This window comes from Oncorhynchus gorbuscha, linkage group LG01, assembly GCF_021184085.1.
Source record: "Oncorhynchus gorbuscha isolate QuinsamMale2020 ecotype Even-year linkage group LG01, OgorEven_v1.0, whole genome shotgun sequence".
In the NCBI taxonomy this organism is placed as follows: Eukaryota; Metazoa; Chordata; class Actinopteri; order Salmoniformes; family Salmonidae; genus Oncorhynchus; species Oncorhynchus gorbuscha.
In genome coordinates this window covers 110,374,501-110,389,954 of record NC_060173.1, presented here as the reverse complement: position 1 = coordinate 110,389,954, position 15,454 = coordinate 110,374,501, and the positions used below count along the sequence as shown (strand labels likewise).

The window sequence follows — 15,454 nt, the reverse complement described above, 5'->3', positions numbered from 1 at the left end:
TCCTGACATGGTTGTGGAGCCATGGCTGTTCAGCTGTTCACATCTCCAAGCAGAGTGGCATCCTGACATGTTTGGGAATAGAAATAGCTTTCTTCCCTCTGTCACTAGACACAGCTCTGAGAGTGCATGGTGCCATGCTGTCTTTCTGCTGTTTGGCACACAGCTCATACCCTCCCCTCGTTTCACAATATCATCCATTAGTGGATAGCTAATTCAATAAATAAAATACAAGAAAACACCACAACTATGTTGTAGAGGAAATGATATTATATTATAAACTATTATAGAGTATTATGGAATGTGTATACATTTGACTATTTGAATTCTGAATTCTACAATGAGAGACAAAAGACTAGTATCCCCCATCTCCTCATCTCATCCTGTGATAGAAACATGGCGATAGTACCACACGGATAGTACCCCGGCGATAGTACCACGGCGATAGTACCACGCTGGTAGAACCACGGCGATAGTACCACGCTGGTAGAACCACGGCGATAGTACCACGGCGATAGAACCAAGCTGGTAGAACCACGGCGATAGTACCACTGCGATAGTACCAAGCTGGTAGAACAACGGCGATAGTACCAAGCTGGTAGAACCACGGCGATAGTACCACAGCGATAGTACCAAGCTGGTAGAACCACAGCGATAGTACCACGGCGATAGAACCAAGCTGGTAGAACCACGGCAATAGTACCACGGCGATAGTACCACGGCGATAGTACCACGCTGGTAGAACCATGCTGATTGAAACATTTGTTCATCCTCATTTCCCTGGAAACGGCCTGGCAAATGATTTAGCATACAAGTGGCTCTAAAGGCCTAAAACACTAAACCACTTGTGTCAAACCCATTGTGATTCGCAATATTCTGAATGCAGTGGTTATCCAAGATTGCTGGTATTTGTCAGGCTACCATTTTTCAACCATTACATTTGTATGCTTGAGTACCGCCCTCCGTTCAGAGATTCCTAAATACACTGTCAAATAATAGGACTATCCATTTTTACACTGTTTATTTTCATGTGGTTTTGGTAAAAACTAACAATTATGTTAGAATCTGTGGAATCTACATAATAGCATGGCTTAGGCTAGAGTGGACAAATACAACCACTGGATATGTGGACTGGCCAACTTAGTTCCACTAAGCCGTATCCAAAACAAGAATGTTTCAGTGTCTAAGTGATTCTCGACTGCAGATGGTTTATGTATGGGTCAAGTCTTTGGAGAAGGAGGATGATGGCTTCCTGGCAGTGGTATAACCCAGGCCACCACACTGGCATTTCATGTTCCAATGCATATTGGCGGCAAATAACACAGGATATATATAGTTGTTTCAGATGAATGAGAGACTTAATTCTATGAGTTCCAATTCTACGAGAGACCTAAATCTACTCTGCTTCAGAGAGAAATGGGTAAATATAAGTAATAAAATATTATCGGTATAACAGGTAGCATATAAAACACTAAGAAGAAGCAAAACTTCAGCTCAGAGGGCAGAATATAAGATTCAGCTGCATCAGACTGTTGTTGTGTTCCAAGATGATACTCATCTCGCTAATGAAGATAGACTGTAGTGTGGTATCTATGGCACTGATCTGAAGCTATCCAATTTCTTTTACTGCACATGAGGCGCCACATCCATGCACAGCTAGAGGACTTTAGTCTCCCAAAAAGCAATCAATGAGTCAGGCACAATTAATTTACATCCACATAAATGTACTGGCGATGGAGAGCACACAGATTTGCAAGAACATGGAAATGGACATCACCCTATCGAGTTATAGAAATCTGAAGCCAAGAGTATAATTGCACAGAAATAATTTAACAGAGTTTATCAACCTGTTGCGACATCCACATTCAGTTGTGCACCAAATTATGCAGAGACTGGAGCAATACCTAAATCCAAAATGTTTTTTCCGTGCATACATTTCTAACTAAATGGTTGTAAATAGCGACAAAACATTATTTTATAATTCAATCATATAACTTTTTTGCTTCCTGCTTTTTCCTGTGATTGAAAAATGATATTGGAATACATTTCCCATCAAATCCTGATAAATCAAGTAAACAGGTTGCGTATCCATGCAGTAAACAGGTTGCGTATCCATGCAGTAAACAGGTTGCGTATCCATGCAGTAAACAGGTTGCGTATCCATGCAGTAAACAGGTTGCGTATCCATGCAGTAAACAGGTTGCGTATCCATGCAGTAAACAGGTTGCGTATCCATGCAGTAAACAGGTTGCGTATCCATGCAGTAAACAGGTTGTGTATCCATGCAGTAAACAGGTTGTGTATCCATGCAGTAAACAGGTTGTGTATCCATGCAGTAAACAGGTTGGGTATCCATGCAGTAAACAGGTTGTGTATCCATGCAGTAAACAGGTTGTGTATCCATGCAGTAAACAGGTTGCGTATCCATGCAGTAAACAGGTTGCGTATCCATGCAGTAAACAGGTTGTGTATCCATGCAGTAAACAGGTTGCGTATCCATGCAGTAAACAGGTTGTGTATCCATGCAGTCCAGACAAGAACGCGGCAGGAGAAGACACAGAATAAAACGAGACCTTAACGTATACTAAATGGTACAATAAAGGGCCGCCATATCATCAAACATCAGCCACTAAAGGCCCTCTCAGCCTGACACTCTGTAGTGTCTTCATCTCCCTTTGGACATCCAAAATATCCATTCCTCTCTCAGGACTGTGATGGCGGATGGTGACAGGATGTCAGGCAATTAAGTGGTCATTACTCATGGAGCTGGAGCCTGGAGGTATGCTGGCTCCTCAGGGCTCCCACATTAACACTGCAACGCAGCCAGACGACGACACACAGACAGAGACACTTCCGATGTCCCAGCCATCCCAGACTCAGCTCCCATCTTTTGGTTGGCTAATTCAGCGATAAAGTCAGACACTAACTCTGAATCAAAGGACACCTTAGCTTTTCATACATGCGATATCACCGAGAGTGTAACTGATAATGATGATGATAGAGAAGTTAAAGGAGGACGGTGAGCGGTGTAACTGTGGAGGAGGCCCCCCACAGTGAACCCAGCCAGCTCTGATGATGAATAAACAGACAAGAGCAGTGATAACTGCTGCATCTGTGGGAGACTGCAGCTACAGTAGGAGAAGCCACAGGATCAGAGTTAATAACTGGATGCTACTTGGCAGCTGGAGGTGGGCTGCTACCTGGCAGCTGGAGGTGGGCTGCTACCTGGCAGCTGGAGGTGGGCTGCTACCTGGCAGCTGGAGTGGGCTGCTATCTGGCAGCTGGAGGTGGGCTGCTACCTGGCAGCTGGAGGTGGGCTGCTACCTGGCAGCTGGAGGTGGACTGCAACCTGGCAGCTGGAGGTGGACTGCAACCTGGCAGCTGGAGGTGGGCTGCTATCTGGCAGCTGGAGGTGGTCTGCTATCTGGCAGCTGGAGGTGTGCTGCTATCTGGCAGCTGGAGGTGGACTGCTATCTGGCAGCTGGAGGTGGACTGCTATCTGGCAGCTGGAGGTGGGCTGCTATCTGGCAGCTGGAGGTGGGCTGCTATCTGGCAGCTGGAGGTGGGCTGCTATCTGGCAGCTGGAGGTAGGCTGCTTCTGGATGAGCAGACACCCCCACAACCCCAAGCCTAATCTAAACTGCAGCAATCTCCAGTATCGCCTCCTCTATCACATTGATCACGCCCACTTCAGGATTCCTATTTTTGTAGTCTGATCATTGATTGTTAAAGTTAACCCTTTACTGAGGTGGGCTAAATATGGGTCACACAGAGTGTTTCTTGGTAATCTTAAACAAATCTACTTTGAAACAAAAGCATCCACCTCACACACATGGTTATGGGCATTAAAAAAGAAGACACCTGTACAATGTCAGATAAAGAGTTTAAATGTATTACATTTTGAGTTTGCATCCCAAAATTACACTTTATATACATCATAGAAGACTGAAATATAACACAACTGTTTGACAGAGACACACTGGATTTTCGGCATATTCTTTTTTATAATGTTCAAACATTATGAAATTATGAAAAAATTCCACATTCCACCGATGAGGCCACGAGGTAATTTGACTACAGGAAAGGGCTACAGAATGATGCAATTACATTACCATATGTCTGCACTATATCCTTACAGTTTTTTTACACTGCTTTAATACCCCCTATAACTCATACATCAATGAAAATACATTCTGACATACAAAATGCATTTTGTATTCAGAAATAGATTCTTTAGCAGAAATTCATTTCTCTGTGGGCAGTGTGATTATTTTAAGACAACGTCCAGCTTCGCATTTCATGCTAATGACGGGCTTTGCATAAAGAAAAGCATACCAGTGTGTCTGTTTAACATTCTGGCTCTCGCCAACACCACAACAGCTCCTTGCATTATTATTGAATGAACTCTATGGCATCATGAAACTGAGAGGACGGCTGACTATGGAAAGCTACAGTACTGTAGTAACTCAAACTTTTTATGGAGCCGGTAAGATCTATGAACCAATCAGCACAGCAGAGAACTAGACACCCCCTGACTACAGTGAACATGGATGCTCATAACGGGATACCCTCATCAGGTGTCCTTGTCTAGCCGTCACATGTCCATAATCAGCCTCTGTCACTCACCTCAACATCTAAAGGGAATCTCCAAGCTGGCTAAATGCCCAGTTATTCATGAGGCAGTCTGGAGGCCTCGTTTCACTCTGTCTGCCATTTGAGCAGCCACCCAGATGACGACTGCCGGCGCCACCCTCTGTGGTACACCTGACAACTATCTACAGCACCGGTCCTGGTGGTACACCTGACAACTATCTACAGCACCAGTCCTGGTGGTACACCTGACAACTATCTACAGCACCGGTCCTGGTGGTACACCTGACTACTATCTACAGCACCGGTCCTGGTGGTACACCTGCCAACTATCTACAGCACCGGTCCTGGTGGTACACCTGACTACTATCTACCGCACCGGTCCTGGTGGTACACCTGACAACTATCTACAGCACCGGTCCTGGTGGTACACCTGACTACTATCTACCGCACCGGTCCTGGTGGTACACCTGACAACTATCTACAGCACCGGTCCTGGTGGTACACCTGACTTCTAATACGATGTTTAACAGCCAATGTTGTTACAGAACACCATAAAATACAGAGGCCCTGACTAAGGTCTCAACAGCTCCAAAAATGCAATGCTTTGTAATCAAACGCAGACCACTCTGCAATAACATAAAACATGTAACTTAAAAGAGTACTCTTGTGGGAGTAGCTTCTGAGACAGTGGCTGAGATGGTGGCTGAGATATATACACTGCTCAGAAAATAAAGGGAACACTAAAATAACACATCCTAGATCTGAATGAATGAAATATTCTTTTTAAATACTTTTTTCCTTACATAGTTGAATGTGCTGACAACAAAATCACACAAAAATGATCAATGGAAATCAAATGTATCAACCCATGGAGGTCTGGATTTGGAGTCACACTCAAAATTAAAGTGGAAAACCACACTACAGGCTGATCCAACTTTGATGTAATGTCCTTAAAACAAGTCAAAATGAGGCTCAGTAGTGTGTGTGGCCTCCACGTGCCTGTATGACCTCCCTACAACGCCTGGGCATGCTCCTGATGAGGTGGCGGATGGTCTCCTGAGGGATCTTCTCCCAGACCTGGACTAAAGCATCCGCCAACTCCTGGACAGTCTGTGGTGCAACGTGGCGTTGGTGGATGGAGCGAGACATGATGTCCCAGATGTGCTCAATTGGATTCAGGTCTGGGGAACGGGCGGGCCAGTCCATAGCATCAATGCCTTCCTCTTGCAGGAACTGCTGACACACTCCAGCCACATGAGGTCTAGCATTGTCTTGCATTAGGAGGAACCCAGGGCCAACCGCATCAGCATATGGTCTCACAAGTGGTCTGAGGATCTCATCTCGGTACCTAATGGCAGTCAGGCTACCTCTGGCAAGCACATGGAGGGTTGTTCGGCCCCCCAAAGAAATGCCACCCCACACCATGACTGACCCACCGCCAAACCAGTCATGCTGGAGGATGTTGCAGGCAGCAGAACGTTCTCCACGGCGACTCCAGACTCTGCCACGTCTGTCACACGTGCTCAGTGTGAACCTGCTTTCATCTGTGAAGAGCACAGGGCGCCAGTGGCTGAATTTGCCAATCTTGGTGTTCTCTGGCAAATGCCAAACGTCCTGCACGGTGTTGGGCTGTAAGCACAACCCCCACCTGTGGACGTCGGGCCCTCATACCACCCTCATGGAGTCTGTTTCTGACCGTTTGAGCAGACACATGCACATTTGTGGCCTGCTGGAGGTCATTTTGCAGGGCTCTGGCAGTGCTCCTCCTGCTCCTCCTTGCACAAAGGCGGAGGTAGCGGTCCTGCTGCTGGGTTCTTGCCCTCCTACACGTCTCCTGATGTACTGGCCTGTCTCCTGGTAGCGCCTCCATGCTCTGGACACTACGCTGACAGACACAGCAAACCTTCTTGCCACAGCTCGCATTGATGTCCCATCCTGGATGAGCTGCACTACCTGAGCCACTTGTGTGGGTTGTAGACTCCGTCTCATGCTACCACTAGAGTGAAAGCACCGCCAGCATTTAAAAGTGACCAAAATATCAGCCAGGAAGCATAGGAACTGAGAAGTGGTCTGTGGTCACCACCTGCAGAACCACACCTTTATTGGGGGTGTCTTGCTAATTGCCTATAATTTCCACCTGTTGTCTATTCCATTTGTCCCAACAGCATGTGACATTTATTGTCAATCAGTGTTGCTTCCTAAGTGGACAGTTTGATTTTACAGTAGTGTGATTGACTTGGAGTTACATTGTGTTGTTTAAGTGTTCCATTTATTTTTTTGAGCAGTGTATATATGGTATACCGTTGGGGCTTTAGATGTCACTGTGCTTGTTTACAACAGTAGTTGCCAGGAAATACACAACTCTATCTCGTCTGTACAGATGTCGGAACTTAATTTGATCCATCGCGTCGCAGGAGGAAAATAAGATTCCTGCAGCAGGAGGATTTGAATGAATATTTAATATTTAAAATCACTATAGCAGCGTTGGCAACTAGCAATTCACTGAACAACTATCCCAAAATGGAAATATCTGACACGAATTAAACAAGCAACCAAATCGATCTCCTCAGTACATTTTAGTGAAGTGGACACAGATCAGAATAATTATCCTACGGTATAGGGTCCTCCTCTCACATATTGCTTGGTCTGCTGCTCCATCGGTGTGGACATGACAGGTAAGCATGTATGCATGATATCATACAGGCTAAGATTTTTTGGAAATAACCTATTTTACTGACTTTTTAAGAATGATTAATAGCCAGAATAGTGGTGTTTCACTGTGAAGATAATATATGTACATTTATTATTAAATGACACCAATACTCAAGATAAAAATGGGTTTATATTTGTTGATAACTAAGAAATTGAAGATTTGCACACAGTGCAATCACCTGTGACAGAAATCAAGTCTGTATTCAAGAATGAGATTCATAAGTTACAATGTCCTGACAAACCTGCATGATAAACAATAACATGGGTAAATCTATTTCTATCTAACATTGTGATGTTAGGTAGAAATATGGTGATTATCCTTGTGACTGGGAAATTCACAACAAGTTATTTACGTCTGCAGGGTGTCAGGGTGGGACGTCCTTCAACCTAGAACATGCAGAGATAAGGGGAGGGGGGGAATTAACCACACTGCTCAAATTTCTATGCTGGTTCAAGTTGCTGAAGCCACAACTACCTTCATTAAAGTACAATCGTTTTTATTACAGTTTTGCATATTTTTAAGCTTGGTCAAGTTGTAAGTGTAGAATAACTTAGGCTCTAATTTTGTTTAGTAACGATAGGGGAATAAAAAGTGGCAAGAGAAAGTTAGCTAACATTAGATAGGCAACGTTAAACAGACACTGCTTGCAGCTAGCTAGCAAAACAGGCTCATCCTCAGAAAGCATTAATTATTTGGCTGGCTAGCAAGCCTAGATTGAACAGAGCACCACTGGCTAAATGTCCTATGTTATTCATCAGATGTTGGTAAAAATGCCTTACCTCCAAAACGAGTTAGGCAGGACTGTTTTCTCCTGCCAAGCCAATGGAATGGAGTGAAACGTGACCAGCTGCCAAACTTTAGTCCATCCTCGGCAAAGGATACATTGGATTGGCCAATTTTGACGTCCCGCCTAGAAATTCTGCCTCAAAAGGCAGCATCCTTATTATCGCCAGCTGATGTCTCGTTAAACCATCAATACATGCTAAATCTATCCGCACCGCTGATCTCAATTACAACCATTACTGGTCACCTAATTACCACTTCCTAAAATATTATGTCCGTGTCCTGCTTGCAACCAAAGTCTTTCAAGATATGTTCGCCCTCTGGTTGGTATTGTCATCGCAACAACTTAGTAATTTTGAACAGACTAAGGGCGATTTATCTATACTAAACAAAAATATAAATATAATTATCACTTTCAACAATTTTATTCAAAAGTGTCTGGTATGGTCATTTCTTATCAATATCGAGGGTAAAATAACCCTGGACTGTCCATATTTGAAACTACATCAAGTCAATCAGAGGATCTAGTTATTTGTGCCAGAAGCGCGTGGGCCGGAAACAAACCCACGCTGACAAGGTAGGCCTATATGTGCGTCCTAACCCCTAGACCACCCCAGGCCAAGATTGAACTAAATTTTGATATTTCATCTGTAAACTTCGGATACACTAGACACTTGTATGTCGTAGCCTAGCGGAGACCAATATCTATCTTGTGTTATTTAGCTATATAAAACAACGGGTGTTGATGTGTAGGGCTGCATTTCATGTTTAATTTATTTTACATTTATTGGAACGATGCAGTAATAGTACCTAGGTCTATAGCGGTTGAGCGAGTGTCCTTCTGTAGCTCAGTTGGTAGAGCATGGCGCGTGTAACGCCAGGGTAGTGGGTTCGATTCCCTGGACCACCCATACGTAGAATGTATGCACACATGACTGTAAGTCGCTTTGGATAAAAGCGTCTGCTAAATGGCATATATTATTATTTATTTTAGAAAACATTATTTTGATAGCAAGCCCTGATCCCAAAGACCTGACTGCCCCCGCATGGAGAGAAAGAGAACTGCTCATTGTCAGACACTCAAGGCTCATTTGAATTTCAAGATGAATCCGGAAAATTCTCAGTGACAAAGGAGTGATCAAGTTAAGATCCAACCTCTGTAATTCTTATTTTCAGTGACAATACATTAGAGAGTAGGGCATAGGAGACAATAACATACAATAGAGTCCCAGACAAAATTATAAACGTTAACAGTAGAATTCATAAAGCTTACACTGTGTTGCATCGCACTCCAGACAATCCTCTGGTAAGCAGCATAGAATAAGAAAGAGAAGCACTTTAATTAAATAGAGCAGGAAGAGGGAGGTACACACACACACACATGACATCCACATGCATTAATCCGACGACATCAGAGTCCTTCAAAAAGAGTTAAGAGGAGGAACAAAGTTAAGGAAAATAATCATTACTATTCATTAATTAAATAGATGGAAGAAAATGTACATTTTCTTATAATGGTATTCTGGTTTTAGCATGAAGTCATGCATAACTTCATTTTCTCAATCCAGTTATTATTTTCCTGTGTTACAAAATAGAGTTGACATTAAATTGAGTCCATAATTGAAATACTGTTGAAATACCGAATGAAAGGAACGTCTGTGCGTAAGTTGAATATTGTTCAACTTGCAGCTACAAATGTTATTTATCAAACAGACGCATATTGAATAGATAAACACATTTAGAATACATTCAAAATGAAGTGCTTAAGGATTATTGAGAGAAACACATTTAACCTCAAGGTTTTTGTTCTCCTACAAATATAGCACTGCACGATAGAGACAGACTTTTGAAATCGGTCAATTTGGCAAGCCTTAACTCCTGGCCTTCACATTATCCTCTGCATGCAGACAAAGTGACTGGACTTGTACAAATAATAAATGCAGATACATTTCTCACACCTGAATTGGACTGTCAGCTTTATATTTAGCTTAGGATCCTAAAGCCTACCCTTACCAAAACACCAAGTTAATGTCACTGCGATAAAAACCGGAACACGATTCAATGATTCAAAACAAATCTAATCTGATAGAAAGTAAAGGTTTACTTTGTACAGCAAACACCTGCCTCTGTCAATCTCTCAAATTCTATGAATCTTTTCTTTCTTATTTGTGAGATACACAAAGACAGGAACGGGTTGCTGGACACTTCTCTTTGCACTACCGAGGTAAAGCTGATGATTTGTTAACAAACACAGATCGATAGAGAGAGGGAAAGAGGGGCCTGAACGGAGGGCGTTTTAATCAACAGTGTCAAGACAGAAAGACAAATGATGTTTACTCTGAGGCAGTGGCTCTGTGGGCTGTGTGTCTCTGCTTCTCCTTACCAGTCTGTCCAGGCTGGTGCCAGCTGCAGTGGTGGGTCGCTCCTCTGGGCTGTAGGGCCTGAAACGGGCGTTGAACACATCCGAAATGCCGCGGGTAGACCTGCCGCCCATTCCTGAGGGCTTTGGCTGGCCGCAGCCTTGAAAAACCTGTAATTACACAGAGAAGGACATCGAACTGCTGGACTGCGAGAGAAGCTAGAATTACCTGGGATGTGGAAAAGATGGAAAACAAGATGTTTTGATAATGCTTTGCGGATCTTAAGGCCTTTAGGATCCTAAAGCCTTGTCGATCCTAAAGCCTTGTGAATCCAATGGCCTTGTGCATCCTAAGGCCTTGTGAATCACGAACATGACAGTGCTCAAAGTCACATTTATCTAACCAGAGCTGATAGGTTTTTCAAATGAGCATAACCAGCCTTGTAAAATATCATGGAGTTCACTTTTTAAAGGATTATGGGCAATTCACCACATATATTGTATTTTAAAGATAAACAAATCTGTATAATCAGAAAGCTATTGGAGTATTTATCCTTGAACGAGAGCAAGCATTCAACATGTGGCCTTGATCGAGAGCAAGCATTCAACATGTAGCCTTGATCGAGAGAAGCATTCAACATGTAGCCTTGATCGAGAGCAAGCATTCAACATGTAGCCTTGATCGAGAGAGAGCATTCAACATGTAGCCTTGATCGAGAGCAAGCATTCAACATGTGGCCTTGATCAAGAGCAAGCATTCAACATGTAGCCTTGGACGAGAGCAAGCATTCAACATGTAGCCTTGACGAGAGCAAGCATTCAACATGTAGCCTTGGACGAGAGCAAGCATTCAACATGTAGCCTTGGACGAGAGCAAGCATTCAACATGCGGCCTTGGACGAGAGCAAGCATTCAACATGTAGCCTTGGACGAGAGCAAGCATTCAACATGTAGCCTTGGACGAGAGCAAGCATTCAACATGTAGCCTTGGACGAGAGCAAGCATTCAACATGTAGCCTTGGACGAGAGCAAACATTCAACATGTAGCCTTGATCGAGAGCAAGCATTCAACATGCGGCCTTGGACGAGAGCAAGCATTCAACATGTAGCCTTGGACGAGAGTAAGCATTCAACATGTAGCCTTGGACGAGAGTAAGCATTCAACATGTAGCCTTGGACGAGAGCAAGCATTCAACATGTAGCCTTGGACGAGAGCAAACATTCAACATGTAGCCTTGATCGAGAGCAAGCATTCAACATGCGGCCTTGGACGAGAGCAAGCATTCAACATGTAGCCTTGGACGAGAGTAAGCATTCAACATGTAGCCTTGGACGAGAGTAAGCATTCAACATGCAGCCTTGGACGAGAGTAAGCCTGTGTAGACTGAAAAATCTCCTCACAACCACTTCAGTTTATTCTTGCAATGACTACAATTTTGTGGGCAAAGTAAAATGCCGTAAAACACAGGAAACACATTAACTTCTGTTAGTTGAACTAAGATTATCTAACCAATGGGGAACATGTCATTCAAATACAAAGACCTAAAATTGGATATAATGAGAAGGGTTTGCAATAGTCACCTAAAGCACGATTCAGTTGGTTTTCAAATATAAACTGTACCTGACAGAATACAGCTGTGCCCTACTGTCCTTACAGACTTAATGTGGGAGTACAGAACAAGTAACGCCATACACTTTTCATTTGTGTTTTGTTGGACTCTAGACACTTTATTTGCTTCTGGGAATCAGTTTGATTAATTTGGTTGACATACCTTGTAGGAGAGCTGGACGCTGTTGTCTTGCATATTCATGATGGCCTCTGAAATCTTCACATCAATGGGCTCCATGACAGACTCAATGTTGAAGGGTCCCTCCAGCCTCTGTGCCACCAGCAACATGGCATCTGTCACAGAATAAAGGAAGGAGAGAACATTAGCCACAATGCCTTCCAAAAGCTTTGAGATTGAGGATGTATGGGTGTCCAGAGAAAGCAGATTATCCTAATTTGCATTCAATGCAAATACCATGGTATCAATATGTAAATTCACGTATCTCTTCAGCAAAATGTACAGTGGCGTCAGAAACTATTCATACCCCTTAACGTATTCCACATTTTGTTAAATATATTGTTTGTTCTCACTCACCTAGAGAATACCCCATAATGACAAAGTGAAAACATGTTTTTCAAAATGTTTGCAAATGTATTTATAATCTAATACAAAAATATCTCATTTCCATGCCAAGAGTGTGCAAATAATTTGAAGAATCTAAAATCTAAAATATATTTTGATTTGTTTAACACTTTTATGGTTACAACATGATTCCATACGTGTTATTTCATAGTTTTGATGTCTTCACTATTATTCTACAATGTGGAACATAGTAAAAATAAAGAAAAACCCCAACATTTTGACTGGTACTGTAAGTATTCACACCCTTGACTCAATACATGTTCGAATCACCTTTAGCAGTGATTACAGCTGTGTCTATCTCTCTCTAAGAGCTTTGCACACCTGGATTGTACAATATTTGCATATTATTCTTTAATTTATCCAAGCTCTGTCAAGTTGGTTGTTGATCATTGCTAAACAGTCATTTTCAGGTCTTTCCATAGATTTTCAAGCAAATTTAAGTAAAAAACTATAACTAGGTCACTCAGGAAAATTCAATGTTGTCTTTGTAAGCTTTGTAAGCTTTTTGTTTTAGTTTATTATCCTGCTAAAAGATGAATTTTCTTCCCAGTGTCGGTTGGAAAGCCAGGTTTTCTTCTTGGATATTTACTTTTTTTTCCAAAAAAAAATCCAACCTAGTCTTTGCCAATGACAAGCATACCCATAACATGATAAAGCCAACACCATGCTTCAAAATATGAAGAGAGGTACTCAGTGATGTGTTTGCCCCCAAAATAACACTTTGTATTCAGTACATAAAATGTTACTTTAGTGCCTTATTGCAAACAGGATGCAAGTTTTGGAATCGTTTTATTCTGTACAAAAGTCCTTCTTTTCAGTCTGTCATTTAGGTTAGTATTGTGGAGTAACTATGATGTTGTTGATCCATGTTCAGTTTTCTTCTATCACAGCCATTAAAGGGATACTTATACACCTGCATTGCTTGCTGTTTGGGGTTTTAGGCTGGGTTTCTGTACAGCACTTTGAGATATCAGCTGATGTACGAAGGGCTATATAAATACATTTGATTTGATTTGATTGACTTCAGGATTTTGGCAATGAGGCCCTTTGTGTACTTCCCAAGAGTCAGATGAACTTGTGGATACCAATTTTATGTCTCTGTGGTAGTTTTGCGAGCCAATTCTAACTATCATTAGCACAATGACTGGAAGTCTATGGGTATCCAAAGTGTACAAATAGACTTCCAGTCGTTGCACTAATGCTAGTTAGCAATTGAGCTCACTAGCGCTAGTTAGCAACTTCCTTCAAACTGCAAGCAAAGACATAAAAATGGTATTCACAAATTCTTCTGACTCTGGGTCAGTAGATCAAGGGCCTCATTGCCAAAATTCCAAAGTATCCCTTTAAACTCTAACCGTTTTAAAATCCCCATTGGCCTCATGGTGTAATCCCTGAGCGGTTTCCTTCCTCTCCGGTAACTGAGTTAAACAAGGCGCCTGTATTTTGTAGTGACTGGATGTATTGATACACCATCCAAAGTATAATTAATAACTTCACCATGCTCAAAGGTATATTTAATGTCTGCTTTTTGTGTTTTTACCCATCTACCAATAGGTTCCCTTCTTTGCGAGGCATTGGAAAACCTCCCTGGTCTTTGTGGTTGAATCTGTGTTTGAAATTCACTGCTTGACTGAGGGACCTTACAGATAATTGTATGTGTGGGTACATAGATTAGGTAGTCATTCAAAAATCATGTTAAACACTACTTATTATGTGACTTGTTAAGCCAATGTTGAATAATTTCTGAAGGCAGTATACAGAATATAGTATATACACTGAAAAATATAAATAGAAAATAGAACATTGTTATTGTTCATATAAGGAAATCAATCAATTTAAATAAATAAATTAGGCCCTAATCTATGGATTTCACGTGAATGGGAATACAGATATGCGTCTGCTGGTCACATATACCTTAAAATGAATGTAGGGATGTGAATCAGAAAACCAGTCAGTATCTGGTGTGACCACTTTTTGCCTCATGCAAATGAAATAGAGTTGATTGTGGCCTGTGGAATGTTGTCCCACTCCTCTTCAATGTCTATGAGAAGTTGCTGAACACGCTGTCATACACATTGATCCAAAACATCCAAAACTTGCTGAATGGGTGACATGTCTGGTGAATATAGAAGAACTGTGACATTTTCCAGGAATTGTGTACAGATCCTTGTGACATGGGTCCGTGCATTATGCTGAAACATGAGGTGATGGCAGTGGACAAATGGGCCTCAGGATCTCGTCAAGGTGTCTCTGTGCATTCAAATTTACATTGATAAAATACAATTGTGTTCATTGTCCATAGCTTATTCCTGCCCGTACCATAACCCCACCGCCACCATGGGACAGTCTGTTCACAACGTTGACATGAGTAAACCACTCACCCACACAAAGCCATACACAAAGTCTGCGGATGAGAAGCCATTTGGACGTACTGCCAAATCCTTTAAAACAACGTTGGAGGCGGTGTATGGCAGAGACATGAACATTCAATATTCTGGCGACAGCTTTGGTCGACCTTCCTGCAGTCAGCATGCCAATTTCACACTCCCTCAAAACTTGAGACATCTGTGGCATTGTGTTGTCTGCCAAAACTGCACATTTTGGAGTGGGCATTTATTGTCCCCAGCACCAGGTGCACCTATGTAATGATCATGATGTTTAATCAGCTTCTTGATATGCTACACCTGTCAGGTGGATGGATTATCTTGACAAAGAGAAATGCTTACTAACAGGTAAATTAAACATTGGACCAACATTTTACATGTTGCATTAACATTTTTGTTCAGTATATTTATGAATCACGCAAAACACTTGGTA

The 15,454-nt window shown here is 42.2% G+C and overlaps 1 protein-coding gene across 1 annotated transcript in view; it reads right to left on the bottom strand.

Moving 5' to 3' along the window:
• Positions 1–15,454, bottom strand: part of LOC124038771 (glypican-6-like) — a 190,275-nt gene that overhangs the window by 28,634 nt on the left and 146,187 nt on the right. Inside the window, exons 5-6 of the mRNA XM_046355040.1 lie at positions 12,218–12,348; positions 10,470–10,616 (exon numbers count right to left, since the gene is read on the bottom strand). Coding sequence (XP_046210996.1) covers positions 10,470–10,616; positions 12,218–12,348 — 278 coding nt within the window. The remainder of the gene's footprint in view (positions 1–10,469; positions 10,617–12,217; positions 12,349–15,454) is intronic.